Genomic DNA, 17,824 nt, shown 5'->3' on the forward strand with positions numbered 1-17,824 from the left:
CTGAAAATCATAGGACAGAACTAACCCACTATGAAGAAACTCACCCTTATATTACAGAAATCCATTACTTAAACGTGTTCAATAAAGAAAAACTGGATTAGAACGCTACCATATTAAACGATTCTAATTCAGAACAAGTTTATATTGAAAAAGTGCAGTTTGTGTTAATGGGAATTTCCAATTCCCTCCACCTGCTGTTTAATTATTCAAACTAAAATTAATTCTATTTGCATACAAAGAGTACATTTTGTATCTATTTATAAAGCAATTCGAAATGATTTTTAATTGCTTTTGAATTATTTTGGTTTATAGTTTTTACCTTCCGCGTCTATTTAAAAGCTTCTTTAAAGTCAATAAAATTAATTAAATGGGTCATTTTATTTAATTTTGATTTGATCTTTAATAAACTAAAAACCTCCCATAAGTATGCCATATTTTAAAACAACTAGTTATATTGCAATTTAAGTTCTATAAAAGCTTTCTCAGTCTTCTGTCTTATGAAGAATTTTAAAAATTTAAACATTTTTTTAATTTCTTAAACGAAATCCATAACAATCGCAAATGAGATGTCCCCAAGATGCAATTGATTTGAATTTGACGCCATTTGTGCAGTATTGGCAACCCTTAAAAACAAAATGTCAATATATTTATGCAGTAGTCCCTCGATAATGTGAATTACCGATAATGCGAATTTGCTGCTTTATGCAGACGATATGGTTATACTGGCGGTTGATGTCAGGGTCTTACAGCAGATGATAACGCAACTGAAATGTTACTGCATTAAATGAAGTCTAGAAGTAAATCTATCTAAATCCGAGATAATGGTGTTCAGAAATCGTGGAGAGTTATTTAGTCAAGAAAATTGGACATTAAATGGAGAAAGAATTCGAATTGTCTCCAACTTTACTTACTTAGGAGAAACTCTGCAGCCAAGAACAGCATAAACTCGACGTGGCAATACTTTCAAGCAAAAAGAAGTATCAACTTAAAAATCAAATGGAAACTATTTCAGGCGGTTTGTAGAGCTGTTCAAACCTAAGGCGCTCAGATCTGGGGCTTTGGAATGTTCGAAGAAGTGGATAAACTTCAACGCTATTATTTACTCCAAACTACTCTTTGGCAATGGAAACTGGGGCAGAGGACGGACATTACTATACCCTTGGTCTTCACCTCAGATATATGTTTATCAAAAACAATATTCGAATACAGTGAAAAAAGATTACAGCATCAGCTAACAAAAATACTTTTGAGGGAAAAAATGTTCTGGGTAAAGAAATTGAACAATCTTGGATATTGTTTTGGACTGCGTTGGGATGATGGATCTATTTCTTAAATTGATTGAATCCAAAAAGACAATGATCTATTGCGGCTGTTGAAATCAAAGGGTCAACAAGAAAACCTACGAAGGGTATCTACAAACATCTGGATCATTTAAGAGGACAGATTTACATTAACGATTGTTTCGAATTGAACAAGATCACCTGGATTTTTAAGGCAAGAGTTGATTTAATCAAGCTTAATGGAAACGGATATGGCCAGAACGAATCATCATTATGTACTGTGCGCAGCTTAAGGGAGGAAGAAAACATCCAGCACTTCTTGTGCAGATGTCCGGGTTTAAAGAAATTTAGGGTGGCCTTCCTTGGGAAAGTTTGGCCCAGTTGCTCAATGGATAAAACAGCACCAGTTTTGAAGGACTTGCGAATTTTTTCACTGTAGCCTTAACATACCAAAATTAACTAGTGAGAGAATATAACCAGTTAATAATTTTCTTAAAATTATCACCAAATTTTTATTTGAAACTGATAATTGTAATATATGTACGTAAATTCAACTACCCGACAGACGACGACGTTTGTCAATGCCGTACGTTTTGCATTTTTAACTTCAAAAGAAACTTAAAATCTTATTTGAAAATGGTAACTTCTAGATATTTAGTTAGAAATAAAAAACATTTTACAATTACTACTTCTAATGTGAATTTCTCTAAAATGTGAATCGCCAAAAATTTACATTGTAATCTCTATAATGTGAACTTCTAGGAACTTAGGAAATCCGAAAAGCCTACAATTGAAAATGCATTGTTCGAGTGGCTAAAAAACTAAAAAAGAGACACGTTCCAGTTTCTTCTCTACCGAAATGCAAATCAGTTTAATTTGCGATTAAAAGAAGCCCGGAATTTCAAGGCTAGTCAAGGTTGGGCACAAAAAGTTGTCATGTAATAAAACTGCAGTTAATCCATTTCTGAAAAACTGCATGAAACAATACGAGAAATGTCTCTTACTCCACAACAAATTTGTAATGCGGATGAAACCGGCTTATATTGACAGCTTGTTCCTATAGTAAAACGCTCGTTTTGTCTACACAACATACAGCACCGCGAAGAAAAACTAGCAAAGAAGGGATAACGTTGTTGGCCTGTACGAACGTAACTGGAACACATTACCTTACTTCATTATTATCGGGAAGTCCAAATAACCCAGAACGTTTTCAAGTTTAAAGGTTCCGCTGATTTATAGGCACTGTTGCTCCTTGACAATGCAACTTGCCATTCCAGCTAACTAGTTCTGATGGAGACATAACAGTTATGTTTTTCCCTCAATCGTTACCGCTTTGATTTGCGGGTTGAGACTTTTTAAACTATTTCTATTTCACTTACTTTCTCTTTCGGACTTATTTGCGTCTTTCTAAAAACTTTTGAGTGTAATAACACACTTAGTGAAATTATTGCAACAGAAAGTGAAGACATTGCTGCTGGGAAAAAAAAGAACTATCCTCGAAACATGTTGTAATGAATCTGAAATTGTCTTGGGACCATCTTTTCGCTTTCTCTATCGCTAAGTGATTTAAATGAACACTTCCACGTGAAGAAAACTGGGAGGAAGAAGATTTAATTCCACTTTTATAATTAAACTGCCTGAAACTCTGTCTCAAAGAGAGTTGCATTAAATTAATGATCTTCTTGGAATTATAGATAGAGAACAAAACATTTCGAAACAAGAAGTTAGAGACAGGGTAGTTGTAGAAGAAATTGCACCTGAACCAACTGAAGATATTTCGGAGAGTGAAACCGACAAAGTCACTACAGCTACTAAAATAACAAGCTATCATGCAATACAATGCACAAATACGCTGCTTAAATACTCAAATCAAAATGAACTGGACGCAGACACGATGTTCAGTTTTCTGAAACTAAAAGCAGTGGTAATAGAAAAGTCGAGCCATGCTGTTTGACAATCAAAAATTACAAGTTATTTATTTTTTTATGAATTCAATAAATGTTGAAGCTGTTGTTTAACAAATATTTTGTGTTGTGTTCAATGGATATAACGCTTATTTTGATCATTTTTATGAGACTTGAAAAAAGTTTCAGTAATGTGAATCGCTCTAAAATCCGGAAACGCCTTATTTAAATAAGGTCACATTATCGAGGGACTACTGTATACACTTAATTTACCTCTAACTATCGGCGCTGTTTTGCAGAGTTGTCATCACCTTACTACTTCGTAAAAATGGCTGACATTAAAACAATGGCGCCCTTAAAGCTAAAATTAAACTAAAACTCACAATATATTGACCATTAAAGTTTAACAACTCCTTTTTTAAAGAAAAAAAAGTCGACTTTAATTATATTTTGTTTTAATATAGGAACTTTTAAAATAAACTGTGTCATTTTTATGTGGTTAAATTAATACAACAACAAAATTAAACTTAATAGATAATATTTTTATTAAAAAATAAATGAGAATTTAAATTATATTTATCAACATTTAACTTTGGTGCTGCCCGATATGCTTTCAATCTATAAGGTCGTCCATTGAAATAATAGGTGTGTCCATTAAGCCGGATCATATTTGTATTAGCTAAGTCCATTGCTGATGATGGTGTTGCTGGGGCTTGATGATGTGAACTTGGTGCAATAACAGTATTCACAAGCTGAACATTCTGAGGAGGTATTTGTCCCTTGTTCGGTGAGATATTAGCTGCTGCTGATGGGATATAATTTGGCTGTGGGTGATAATTGATTTGTGGACGATTTTGTTGGTAATTTTGAGGCGGGTTTTGTTGGAAGCTTTGCAGAAAAGCTTGCAGGAAATTTGGCGGAACATTTGGTCCATTTAGGATTGGATTTGTTGGCGGTAACAGTGGCTGTTGATTGCCATTAACAACTGGTGCAAAGTGATAAGGCATCGGTCCAATTGGAATGTAGTAGATTTTTGAGTCTTTAGGTGAGTTTTTTGGTTTAGCTGTTGCATATTTCTTCAAATTGATGGGTTTCGATGATAGGACGATGTCCTTGTAGACGTTTTCCATCATCGGACTTTGGAATATCACTTTTGAGGAGAGTGGGAGATCATTTCTATTCAAATAAGTGCCAGCTAAACTGACTGCCGCAGATGTTATCAATAGAAACAAGGTGTATAGGTTGAAAATCATCCTAAAAAACATACAAAGAGAAAAGAAAAATCAAACATTTGGTAAAAAATATCAAAAATATTTAAGTTAAAATTTATTTGAAATTTTATAAATAACTCTTTGTAATGCAATTCTTTTGGCTTAATGATTAGTTATAGTTTTTAGTTTTAAAAATACAAATAAAAAAATGTACGAAGTGTAGACTTTTTTCAAATAATTCAATCTCGTGTTGGATGGCCTATCCTGGATTGGTGGATTTTGAGATATCTTATTGAAAGAGTTGAATACCTAAATTGAGATAGCATTTAGATTTCAAAAACTATTGTAAAACTATATTTTGAAAATTTAATAATTCACCGAATTTTTACCACAAAAAGTAAACATTTTAAATCAATTTTCTGGTTCCCTCACACCTGACAATTAAATTTAAATGGGGGTTTTGATGGGTTAATTCAGATTTCCGTCAAAAATTGTTTTTTTTTTCGTGGCGCATGAAACACGTTTGCAACTTTGTGTACATGTGCTGTTATGTATAGCTGTTAAATTTCCAGCTAAACATTTTTGTACAATTGTTACTAATACTTTAAGTGGAAATGAGGGCAAATCTTAATCCAGGTCTGCAGATAAAATTAAATGTTAAGAAATTTATTTTACATCGTAACCATACTAAGCATTCGTCCTTTAAAATACGTGCACCCGACCAAATTTTCCATGTTTTAAATTAACCATCGTTTAGGCCTTAAGAAGTAAAAGTTCATGAATTTATGAATAAGTTGAACAACCCTTTTCATCAGTATCGGACAATGCTAAACCAACGTCAAAGCAGCATAAAAATGTATTAATCTACTACCAAAACGTAAAAGGACTTCGGATAAAGACCAACATGGTTTACAAAAACATTACAAATCTTCCAAATTGACGGAAACATGGCTTAATAACTCTATCTCGGACTCGAAACTTTTTGACTCCACTTATCTAGTCTTTAGACATATGATCGTAATAACTCAGACGATTCAAACGCCATTGGCGGCGGAATTCTTACCGCTATCAACAATACTTTCACTGGTTACCTGTTGACGACTTTCGATCAATAGACATCGAAATATTATGCTTGCAAATTAAAATGGCTACAGGACATTTATTTATTGTATCAGCACGTATACCTCCAAGCTCCAAGAACGAGGTTTATGAAAATTACCAAACAACTATATAAAAAGTATTTATATCCTCTTGAATCCTGCAGACGAAGTACTGGTTGTTCGTAATTTTAATTTACCCAATCTCAATTAGATTCAAATTGATAACGATAACTTCTACTTTCCAATAAACCCGTCATCTTCAAACGTGTTTTTATTAACAGATGGTAAGTCTTCATGTGGCTTAAGTCAACTCAACGGTGTGAAGAACCGTTTTGGAAAAACACTCGAACTGGTATTTTTCTCCGAAACCATATGCTCTGAAGCAGCTGTGATATCTTCTGCTGTCAAAATTGTGGAAGAAGACCGCCACTTAATTGAAACATGGCTCCACCTCATATGCTTCCTAATAACAACACACTAGAATTCAACTTTAGTAGGTGTAATTTTGAAAACCTTTTTAACTTGTTATGTACGATCAACTGGGATCACTTATTTGGTAACTTAAATATTGGCGATACGTGTAACATTTTTTATATAACTCTTTTTGACTGTTTCTACAAAACGATTCCATTTAAAAAGGCTCGTGTTTTGATTCTTAAGTTAAATACTTAAAAAACAAAAGGAACAAAGCTTGGATAAAGTATAATCAAACAGGAACTGATGATGATAAAAGGACGTTCATTATAATAAAACAACTTTTCACTGACTACTCTAACACCCTGTATAATGACTACATTCCGAAAATTGAATTAACCTTAAAAATGATCCTGATAGTTTTTGGAAATGCGTAAATCGTAAGAAGAAAACATATGGGTATCCTAACTTAATGACTGATTCGACATCAAATAGTAATGAGCCGAGAATAATTGCGAACATGTTTCCAAACTACTTCAAAGATGCTTTTGCAGATTATAATACTATTAGTTTTCCTAACACATCCACCACTGTTATAAATTTCCCCCACTTAAATTCTATCAATTTCGTTATAAGTGAAGATAATATCCTTGATAGTATCCTACAACTTGACGAATGTTTTAGTCCTGGTCAAGACGGCGGAAATGTGCTGCGTATTTAGCACACCCGTTATGTATTCTTTTCAACACTTTTTTAAGTAACTCGCTTTTTCCTTTTATCTGGAAGAGCTCCTTCATAATACCAGTACACAAAAAAAGTCCTAAAAACGAAATAATTTTTGCGGAAATTGCGGAACATTTTTGGCTGATAGGTCTCAAAATTTGAACTTTTGTATATATGCCAAAAACTCCTTAAAAAAGAACGTAGGGATAACAACCTAACAACGAATGCTTTAAAGTCTACATATGTTCGTCTTTCGTCATTAAAGACTTATTTCCACAATGCAAGAGGCCTCCGAACCAAAGTACCCGATCTTTTTAAAAATACATGTGTTACATACTATGATATTATCATCGTTGTTGAGTCATGGCCTTATAACGGAGTTGTCTCTTCAGAACTATTTGATTGCAGTATCTACGACATTATTGTCGTGACCGATGTAAATCATCTAGAGAACGTGGAGGAGGGATAATAATCGCTGTTCGATCCCATCTTTGCTCTAAAGAAGTCATTTTACCAACTTCGGACATTGAACAAGTTTGCATCTCCGTCAACTTAAATACTTTTTCCAGACCAAATGTATTTTTTATTGTAAGTTATGTGCCTCCAAGTAGTTCACTTGATTTGTATGAAAAACATATTAGCAATATTGGACTGTCATGCGAGAGGTCGTGGGTTCGATCCCTGCCTATCCCACCTAAAGTTTTTTCACGGGTACTGCCTCTTGCGAGGAATTGACAAATTTTCCAAGAGTAATTCTTGTCATGAAAAGTGCTTTCTCAAATTTACCGTTCGGATTTGGCTTAAAACTGTAGGTCCCTTCCATCCCTGACAACAGTACTCGCACACAGGAATGGTTGAGATTTGTCAGTCACTAGGCCCTAGTTCTCAAACGGACTGTTGCGCCACCCAATTTATTTATTTTATCTGTAAACTCTCCGCAATTCCCAAATTGTTTGAAAGCATGGTGAAAATAAAGCTTGATTTTCTTACAAGTAGTGAATATTTATCAGAAGTACAGCACGGTTTTGTATCCGGTCGATCATCTTTTCGCAATTTAACTTATTTCACTTCACAACTCATTTCATTTCACAAAAATTTCAAGTGGACGCAGGATACACTGACTTTAGTAAAGCCTTTTATTCTGTGAACCACCAAACACCTCTGAAAAACTTGAGATTTTTATCGTCATATTTATTTTGTAGAACACAACTTATTCAATATACATCAGGTGTCCCGCAAGGTAGCCACCTGGGTCCGCTCCTCTTCTTAATTTTCGTTAATGATATTGTCTCGGGCTTTAATTATTGTGAATGCTTATCATATGCGGACGGTCTGAAAATATTTTCAAAAGTTTAGAGTTTGGACAATTGTCAACATATGCAATCTGACATTGATTCTTTATCAAATTGGTGTCACATCAATAGCCTTAAATTGAATATCAAAAAGTGTAACACGATTTCTTTTTCCAGAAAATCTCATATTTTGTTATTCAACTATGCAATTGAGTCTGTGGATTTAGAAAGGGGTTTCAAGTATTAAAGACTTAGGAGTTAGTCTTGATTCGCAACTTTCTTTTAAAGGCTATTTCGATTATTTGGTTTCTAAGGCCAACTCGCTGGGAGGTTTCATAAAACGAAATAGAAAAGACTTTAAACCTTTCGTGTTATTATCCTTGTATATATCTCTCGTCAGATCAATTTTGGAATACGCCGATTTTAGTTGAAGTCATATTTATATAGTTCATTCGAATCGGATTGAAAACATTTATAGACGATTTACAAAATATATATTTAAGAAAACGGGTTGGAACTTTAGTCCTAGTTATGAGGCTAGATGCCAATTACTTGGAATAAAGTCGTTACAATCAAGAAGAAAAATTCATAGTGTAATGCTTATTAGAGACTTACTATGCTACCATATTAAATGTCCATCTCTTCTTGCCTTGGTACCAATCTATGTTCCGCTAGGTCTTAGAGAGCTAGAGTCTCCTTATTCTAAAGAATTTACATGACAAATTATGGTATGATGAAACTTTATCAAGATCTATTGTATATTTCAATGAAGTGTCTTCAAATATTGTAATAAATTTAAAACCGAAGTGTTATATTTTTTCACTTTTTAATTGCTCTTGGAGTGCTTATATCTGTTAGCTGTAATATTGCTTGTAGATTAATTAAATAAAACAAAAAAAAATCAATTTCATTTGCCCCAAGGAACGCAACAACAGGTTAAATTCTGTTTTGACAGATCTAGATCAAAAATTAAGTAATTAATTTACTTATTTTAACCATCTAAAACCCCATAACACATTAGGTCAACATTCACCAATAGTGTGAACAGACATTTTTTTATTGAAACATAATTAAATGTTGACAGCTAATGTCAGTTTACTGACAGATCTTTCAATAAACAAGAACAATAAGTTCAAAAAACGAATTTGTTAGCCTTATGCATCTTACATTTTGCATATCTTAACATTTAGTTTGAGTTGAAATCACAAAATGAAAACATTAGCTCCTAGTTACTTTCTAAATCTCAAAATAGTAACAATAACTTTAAGTTATTTTCTAAAACCACATGACTACGAGTTTTTGACATTTCAGATTATATCGTTCGCCAGACTAAGGTTTTATTGATTTCTTTTTTTTCCTTTTCAACGAAATGTATGTTCGCAGACGTGCTGAAAGGATTGTATTTAGATTTTAAAGCTCTTAATAATACGTTGTTTAAAAAGATGATCAAATTACAGACTACTGTTTGCATTAATCTGATGCTATCTGATTAAGGCACAAAAGATTTAAACGATACATTTCCCTGCATCTTTCTTAATTTTTTCATTTAAAGATTCACACTTTATGATAGAGATCCATAATAATAGCAGCTTCGACTTCTTTTCAAACAATTTTCACTACACTTATTATTATACCAACGGATTGCAATTTCTTAATCATCTTATAAATAATCTTTTCTTTTTATATCATTCCTACACAAGACCTCAAGTTGGTTGATATTTATGTGTCAAAATCAAAAATTTAAAACAACAAAAGAAAGTTGACATGACGTTAATTTAGGTTGAGTAGGTATTCCCATTGATGCGAAGATAAAATATTTAGGTAATTCACAGATCGTAAATTAATGAATGATTTCGAAATGGAAATTAAGTTTGTGACTTTTTTTTATATTTTCTGCGGCGGCGCCAACGCAACTTTTGTTCTTGGGAATATCACAAACAAAAAATAACTAAGCAAAAGTTATGATTCATGAACAAATATTACAATGAAATGAAAGTGATATTTAAATAATTTTTTTTATAGGCTAGCAAAAATATACATAATAGTTAATTTTAACTGTTGACATACATTTGAGTTGATCAAGAAATATTAATGTATTTGTTTATATTCAACAAGTTTTTATTCTGTACAACTACATATAGAAAACATGATTGATTTGATTGATTCAAATGCGTAGGTTAGGCAAAATATTGGCATTGAAGTATTATATTTCAACACTAAGAATGTCTACCTTTTTCAATTTATCAAAGCCATAGTTGGTTGTCATCTCCAATTATTGTCAATTAAATCCAAAAATTAATTAATTAATTTGCGTTGGATCAATTTGTTGAAACCCAATTAAATTTAAATTAAAAACTAAAAATCAAAAATACGATAGTTAAGATATCAGAATAAAAAGGCAGAGATTTTAAAAACACAATTGAAGTACAAGCTGTTTAAACTGTCGAGATGTTTTGAACAAAATAGCTGTGTTCAACCATCTGCACTTATTCTTATTCATCGAGAATATTTCTGCAATAACTTACATTGATTGTCGAATTGAAAATGTTGACATTTCTCTACGTTTCAAGCTCCCTAGAGTCAAAATAAAAGATTTTTAGAAAGATGTCTGTACGTGGCGTGTGTACGTACGTTCGTTCATCAGTACGTCCGTACGTTCGCAACGTTTCTTTCGTCGTCCATAGCTCAAGAACAAGAAGAGATATAAAATAGAAAGATCCCGAAAGAGCTTTTAAGAAAATTGCGTGGGCCAACCAGTTTAAAACAAAGATTAAAATATCTTATCAAAAATTTGAGAATATGCCTCCCAACTGATTTTAACTTAAAATTATAAAAAAATTTTTGTTCAAAAGTTTGTAAAAATTAATTTTCGACTCAAATATATTTTCAAAAGTTTGAGATATTGGCTTTAAACAACTTTTGTCTTTTTAAATATATTGTTGTCAACATTCGGTAAATTTTGAGAAAAATCTAATTGACATGTTTTTTACAAAAAATAAAAACTAAAAAAAAAAAAACAATACTAAAACTTGATAAAAATTTACTTTTGACTCAAATAGCTTTTCAAAATTTAAAATATTGTCTTCAAACTATTTTATTTCACAGAAAATATTGTCTTCGATATTCAATAGTTTTTTTTATAAAAATCCAACAGTCCGTTTTTTCATAAAAAAAAATAAAATCTACAAAAAAAATAGTATCCAGATTAATTCTCTCAAATTAATTTAATTCTTCCTTTTTGTAAAAATTTAAGAAATTAAACTAAAATTGGTAAAAATTTGTTTTCGACGAAAAATCTATTTAGTAAAACTAGATTTTAAAACTCACCTATTTCTTTATATGAAAAATATTGTTGGTAATTTTAAAATTTTCAAGAATAATTCAACTGACAACTTTTTGAACCCAACCTACAAACTTTTAAGCAAAACAAATCGACAGACGGGATGGGAAGTTATCAGTGTGGGTCGCATTCCTACCTCTTTTTCAAGTAATTTATTTATTTATTTCATATGAACTCTTATGCTTGACAATGTTTAATTTAGAGTCAAAAATTACGCCAAGATCTTTCTTTTCACAAACTCTTTCAAGAATATTTCTATTAATTTTATATTCGAAGAGAACTTGGGAAAAGTTACGACAAAAAGAAAAACATTCGTACTTAGAGGCATTTAAATATAATTGGTTTACAGAGCACCTTTCCGATAATTATGAAGATCATTTTGCAACGGATGACAGTCCATAATGGACTTTATACATCTAAAAAACTTTAAGTAATCAGCAAATAGAAGTTGAACAGAATTATCGAAAATATCAAGTAATTCATTTATACAAATTAGGAAAAGAAGTGGCCCAAGATGGCTACCTTGGGGAACACCTGAGGTTACTTATACTGGACTTGCAACCATATTTTCAATTCTAACAAAATAAATTCTTAAGGTAAGATTTTAACCATTTCAAAAGATTTGAATGGAAACCAAAAGATACAAAATTTCTCAACAAAAGCTTTCGCAAAATCTCTGTAAATTACATAAATTGGAGAAAATAGAAAGATTAGTGGTTGTTGATACGAAACCGTGTTGAAATGGTGAAATATGTTCTTTTACGAAGAAAGCATACTTATTGTATATCAATTTTTCGAATAGTTTAGGTATCCATGACAATTTACAAATTGGACAATAAATGTTTATTTGTAGCTTTTATCCTAAATTGGAGTTACAAATTATTTTTGTCACACTGATAGGAACGCAACATAAGACAGAGAGCTTTGGTAAATTAGAAAAAGAGGTTCTATAATTGCTGTCGTATGTCTTCATTCAAACTCAAAACTCCACTTTCTATTTCAGACATATAAAAGCTCTATTTGGCAAATATTCAACTTACAATCTTGAAATAAAAATTCCGTATTATTTGAAGAATTTAAAATATAAAACCGGTGGTACTGTGAAATAATGCCAAGTGAAATAAGAACAACTTTTGGTCATATTGTATTGTGAAAAAACTGATATAAGCTCAAATTATTTTGAGAAATAAGACCAATTTATTTTTAAGGTGAGTAGGTAAACAAATTGAGGTACCCTTGAAAGTTGACCTTATTTCAATTACCTTTATTTCCCGGCACTAAAAATAGTAAGTAAGAAAGTAAAAAGGAATATCAATCCACTGATTTAATAACAAAATTATTTAATACTCTTTTTATAAATTGTACTTTTAATTATTCGTTCAATTTTACATGCGATGAATTTAAATTGTTTTCTTTTCTTAAATCGGACGTTTTTGCTTGAATTTTCTCCAACTTCTTTCTAGTTGAACAAACCTATTGTGAATTTAGAAATATTTAACAGATAAAAGTTAATAATATTATGCACACAACGGAATAATAATACATAACAAATAAATTCCTTTAGAAAACATTTGTTCGTGGTAAGTTATTTTCTGTAGGAAAACTGTCATTTCGTATTTTTCAAAATGTCAAAACTTCATTCATATATTATTTAGGCATTACATATTCGATTTGAAAGTAAGTTTTTGGGAAAATATTTCCTACATATACACTAAAAAAACAATAATCAGAATATCAGTTTTATTCAAGTTTGGATAAGAAGACTTAGAAACATAAGGAAAGGTTAAAACTTTCTTATTCAAAGAATCAAATTAAAAAACAAATTAAACCTAAATGGTTGACAGTTAACGATTTTAATAAAGTAAATATAAATAAAATTAAGTTCAAAAAGAGGCTGGGATGCGACCCACAATGATAACTTCCCATCCCGTCTGTCAATTTGTCTTGCTTAAAAGTTTGTAGGTTTGGGTTAAAAAAGTTGTTACTTGAATTATTCCTAAAAATTTTTTAAATTACCAACAATGTTTTTCATATAAGGACAAGTTAGATTTTTAGTCGAAAATAAATTTTTAACAATTTTTGTAGCATTTCTTAAATTTTTACAAATTGGATGAATGAAATTAATTTGAGAGATATCAAAAACCGAACATCAATTTTTTTACCAAATTTGCGTACTATTTTTTGTATATTTTATTTTTTTTTATGTAAAAAAAAACGAAAATAAAAAAAAGTTTGAAGACAATAATTTTAATTTTGAAAATCTACTTGAGTCGAAAGTAAATTTTTACTACGTTTTAGAATTAGGTTTTTATTTTTTGTAAAACAAAACTCTCAATTAGATTTTTCTCAAAGTTTGACTGAATGTTAAAAACAATATTTCTTATAAGATAAAATAAGTTTGAAGGCTAAATTTTAAGTTTTTGCAAAGATATTTGAATCGATATTTAATTTTTACGAACTTTGAGTAATGTTTTTTTTTAGATTTTTATTTTTTATAAAAAAAACTGTCAATTCGATTTTTCTCAAAATTTTATCAGATTTCAAAAACATTATTCTCCGTTGCTCAAAATTGTTTTGGAGATGAAATCATATGTTAGTCCTTAAATTTAGGAGGTGACAAATTTTTTTTTATCATCCACTTATTTTATTAATTTTTTTTTTTTTAACTTCTGACGTTTTCGCTTGATTTTGCTAAATTTTCTTGTTGAACAAATCTTATTCCATTTTGAAATACTTAACAGATTATAGTTAATAATATTATATACACGGCAGAATGGCAATTTTTGACAATGTATTCATTAATTTTAATTAAAATCGAATGAAAAAAAACTAACATTTTTTCGTAGACATAATTTTTTTTGGAAAAAAACTGTTATTTCAAATTTTCGAAAATTTTACCACCTATCAAAACTTAATTTTTATAAATATGTGATCTGAAAAATAGGTTTTTGAGAAAATATTAATTTAATAATATTTAATTATAGTTATTTAAGAAAAACTAATAAAAAGTCAAAATCGTGAGTGAATGTGAATGAATTTTATAAAATTCAAAAAAATGAGTTTGAGATATGCGCATCAAAAAACCATTCTTTTTTAAGAAATTTAATTTCAAAAAAATCAAACTGAACTAAAACAATTGACAGTTAACGACTTCAATTAAATGAAATACAAATAAGTGACTAAGTGAAGATTAGAACCTTGATTGAAATAGAAACAAATATCAAAAAAACATTTGCACCATGGTACGAAATACCGAATAAAGCTATTAAAAAAAACCGAAAATAATAAAACTAAATTGTAATAAAATGAAATGCACGACTATTAAAAGAGTCTGCTTAAAAATAGTTGAGAAGCATTTTAAAGCCATTTTTATAGCTATTTACCAAGCTTCAAAGATGATTTACCTAATTTCAAACGATTTTAATATCTTACTATTTCTTATCAATTAGCTTAATTTAAAATCACGGATCGGCTACTTTAATCTGTAGCAATTTTCTAAATCCATATGACATCTTTACAATTATTCATTTAAGGGCAGTAGACACAATAGTTCAGTCAATAGTTTTCAATTCAAATTAATAAGTCTGTTAAGGCGTTTTGGCTTTGTTCATTCTAGCAAACTGTCACTTTTTAGACATGTTTGGATGCTTGTTTTGTTTTTGGAGTCTCTTCGTCTTATTTAGCAAATTGCCAACAAATAAATAAATAAAAAACCTTAACCATTGTTTATTATTTAAATTTTTCAAAAACACCTTAATATTTTAATTTTTACTTTTAAAAATCGTTAGAGCGGTTTTAAATTAATTTTATACGTGTACAATTTTTCAATTTTTTTTTTTAAATATTTTTAGTCCTATGTAGTTATTTAGAACATATTAATAAACATTCTATAATTGAATACCAAATGTTGACCATGAGATATTAAATTTTGAAAAAAATTGACATTTTTGCTAACCAAAGGGCAAAAACATAAGAACTTTTGCGGACATTTTTTGAAATTATTCATGAGTTCTTGAAAAAAAATAACCAAAAAAAAACCGTTCTATGGGTTTTGGAGCAATACAAAAATTCATTTTCTTTATTGAAAGCTGCTTAGTTAAGAAAAAAAAATCTAGAACAAATTTCTATAAAAATCTATCGATTTGTTTTTGAGTAAATTTGAATTTTCCAGCAGAAGATTTGTACTGCTGTTATTTTTGATCCTAAAAAGCGAAAAAAAAATAAATCTGCTTTAAACATTAACTTCCAACTTTGAACTCAACCGACCCAATAATTAAGGCTCTAAGGGCGACGACAAACAGACAGCCGGGTGGTATCACGGACCAACTTTTTTCGACTTCTCTGCCATCGTAATTTTTGATTAAAATCTATATTTCGAAATTTTTTAAGCACACAAAACTTGCCATACGGTTTCGATATGTCAGAAGTTACAATGTTGGAATATAAGTCACTTGTGATCTTACAAAAACACATTAGATAATTTAAAAAAATACTTTAAACTGCACTCCAATATTTACAAAAAGACTCATAATTTGTTTTCCAGAATTCTATTTCACGTCTTAGATTTATTGTTTGAAGAAAAGTGATTCAAGACTCAAAAATATTTTTGTACTTTGTCAATATTATGTAAAAAGAGTCCTTATGTTAAACATTATTTTACAAAATCAGTCAAGAATAAATTGTTTTTCCTTTAAGCTTCCTTATAAATATCAATGTAAATTTGTGAACTTTATTGTTTGCTTTCAATTTATCACTATTTGTTACAAATTTCTTCTTTTTTTTAAGACTTATTAGCAACCTTAATTTTATTCCTATTTCAGAATTTTCTCCTTCTATATTTTTTTGTATCTACAAATTTAGGATGGAGAAAATTGTGAAAATTACACTTTAAGGCCTTACATAAATGTAAATCCTTTCGGTTGGGGATGTTCCTTGGGTGATGCAAATTAAGATTTTTGATAAAACATAAACGCATAGAAAACAATATTCCCAACAAAAAAAATCACTATTCCACTTGGCATTTTTAATTTTTCTTATTTCAGGGACATGATCTAATCTTTGCCACACTTTAAAGATTTAAATTCATAAACATCAAGTTTTACTAAAATTAACAAAAAACCAAAAAAATAGAGAAATACATTTTCTTAAACAAATCAACTTACTTTTAAAACAAACTAAAATATAATCACTTCCAAAATAATTAATTAATCACTTTAGTTTATTTTACAAAAAAAATCAAACAGATCGAGTAAGTCTAGCGAACGAACGAACAGAACTATATTGAGACAAAACAAAAGTGTGACTTTAATGCAGCTGCCAACTGCGAACGCCTCGAACTTCGTCAAATAAATGATAGCACTGCTCTGCATTTTTACTTTTTCGAAACAACACACTAAAAAAATCTTTCAAAATCATCATCTCCTCCTCTTTGAGACTTCCGAGACTTAAGCTTAGTAAAAATACAACAAAAATAAAAACCAAAACCAAAACAACAAAGATTCAAGACCCAACTCCATGCAAAGAAAAAAGGTGACTCTTGTAATACTCATACTCACCTTTCTTCTATTTGGTTTCTTTTTGTTCCCCATTTTTATTCATTATGTATTTTTCCTGCTACAGCTCAGCTTCTCATTATCTTTTTTAGCACTAAGCCGTACAGATGCGAATTTTAACTTTGTGACGAACGCTTGGAAGTTGGAGCCACCTGATGAACTTGAATGGGGAAGAGATGACGAAGACACAATGCTTGGCGGAATGCCTGGTATGTATCGCTGCGGTCGACCGATTATAACACATGAGCAAATCTGCATTGCCACTGCACTGCATTGTACTGCACTGATTCCGGAAAAAGAGTTATCATTGTGTGCGGCTTGTACGACAACAGCCCCCCTATTTTCGGAGCCAAATTGCTTAAAGGGTAAGCGCCCGTAGGCGAAGTCTGATATGACTGCGCATGATCATTTAACACTGAGCAGCATCTCACATAAAGGTGCAGTTGCATGCGCACTAAAGGTTGGTCATTGGGCCGGTTAATAGCATGTTTTTTTGTTACCGCTACACGAACTACAAGTGGTACGTTCGTACGTACGGTAGGTATGTAGATGTCATCAGTTACAAGACGTATGCCGAGGTTCTTGACAGCCAATACATGAAATATGATACTCGGTGTAGAGCTGTCAGTATAAACATATGATATACAGATATGTTTAGTCTTTTGACTGATGCAACACAATCTTTCGATGATGGCGGTACGGTCGGTGGTGAGCTAACTATGACGAGTTAAGCCGAGTGGTTAACCTGTCTTGTTGTTTGTAGCTTGCGGTTTCCAAGGTGTTTAAGTTATTTGTTTATTTATTATAATTTTTTTTGTTCATCAATTGAAAAGAACACATCTTTAGTGAGACAACGGAGCTTTAACTGCTTAACATTCCATGGGTGCAATATCTTCACGCCAAGCCACCCGCAAAGATTTATGCAGAAAAAAACGTAAACATAATAAATATGATATAACACTGGACCTATGTATACGTACTGTTTTCACTGAACACTATTTTAAATTG

At 30.7% G+C, this 17,824-nt stretch overlaps 1 protein-coding gene across 2 annotated transcripts; it reads right to left on the bottom strand.

Moving 5' to 3' along the window:
* Window positions 1-3,705: 3,705 nt before the first annotated feature.
* Window positions 3,706-17,095, bottom strand: LOC129939804 (uncharacterized). 2 transcript variants are annotated; one of them, XM_056047963.1, is made up of 2 exons: window positions 16,820-17,095; window positions 3,706-4,438 (listed from the first exon to the last, which is right to left on the bottom strand). In XM_056047963.1, exon 2 carries the CDS (start codon window positions 4,435-4,437, stop codon window positions 3,712-3,714), a length of 726 nt encoding a protein of 241 aa, XP_055903938.1. In that variant the 5' UTR covers window position 4,438; window positions 16,820-17,095; the 3' UTR covers window positions 3,706-3,711. The 2 variants fall into 2 exon arrangements, with proteins under 2 accessions (XP_055903938.1, XP_055903936.1); XM_056047961.1 differs by lacking the exon at window positions 16,820-17,095 and adding an exon at window positions 16,427-16,747.
* Between the last annotated feature and the right edge of the window lie 729 nt (window positions 17,096-17,824).

The sequence above is a fragment of the Eupeodes corollae genome, chromosome 1, assembly GCF_945859685.1.
Source record: "Eupeodes corollae chromosome 1, idEupCoro1.1, whole genome shotgun sequence".
Classification (NCBI taxonomy): domain Eukaryota; kingdom Metazoa; phylum Arthropoda; class Insecta; order Diptera; family Syrphidae; genus Eupeodes; species Eupeodes corollae.

Coding starts and splice junctions, on each gene's coding strand:
- LOC129939804 (XM_056047963.1), bottom strand. CDS start 4,437: ATGATTTTCAACCTATACACCTTGTTTCTATTGATAACATCTGCGGCA.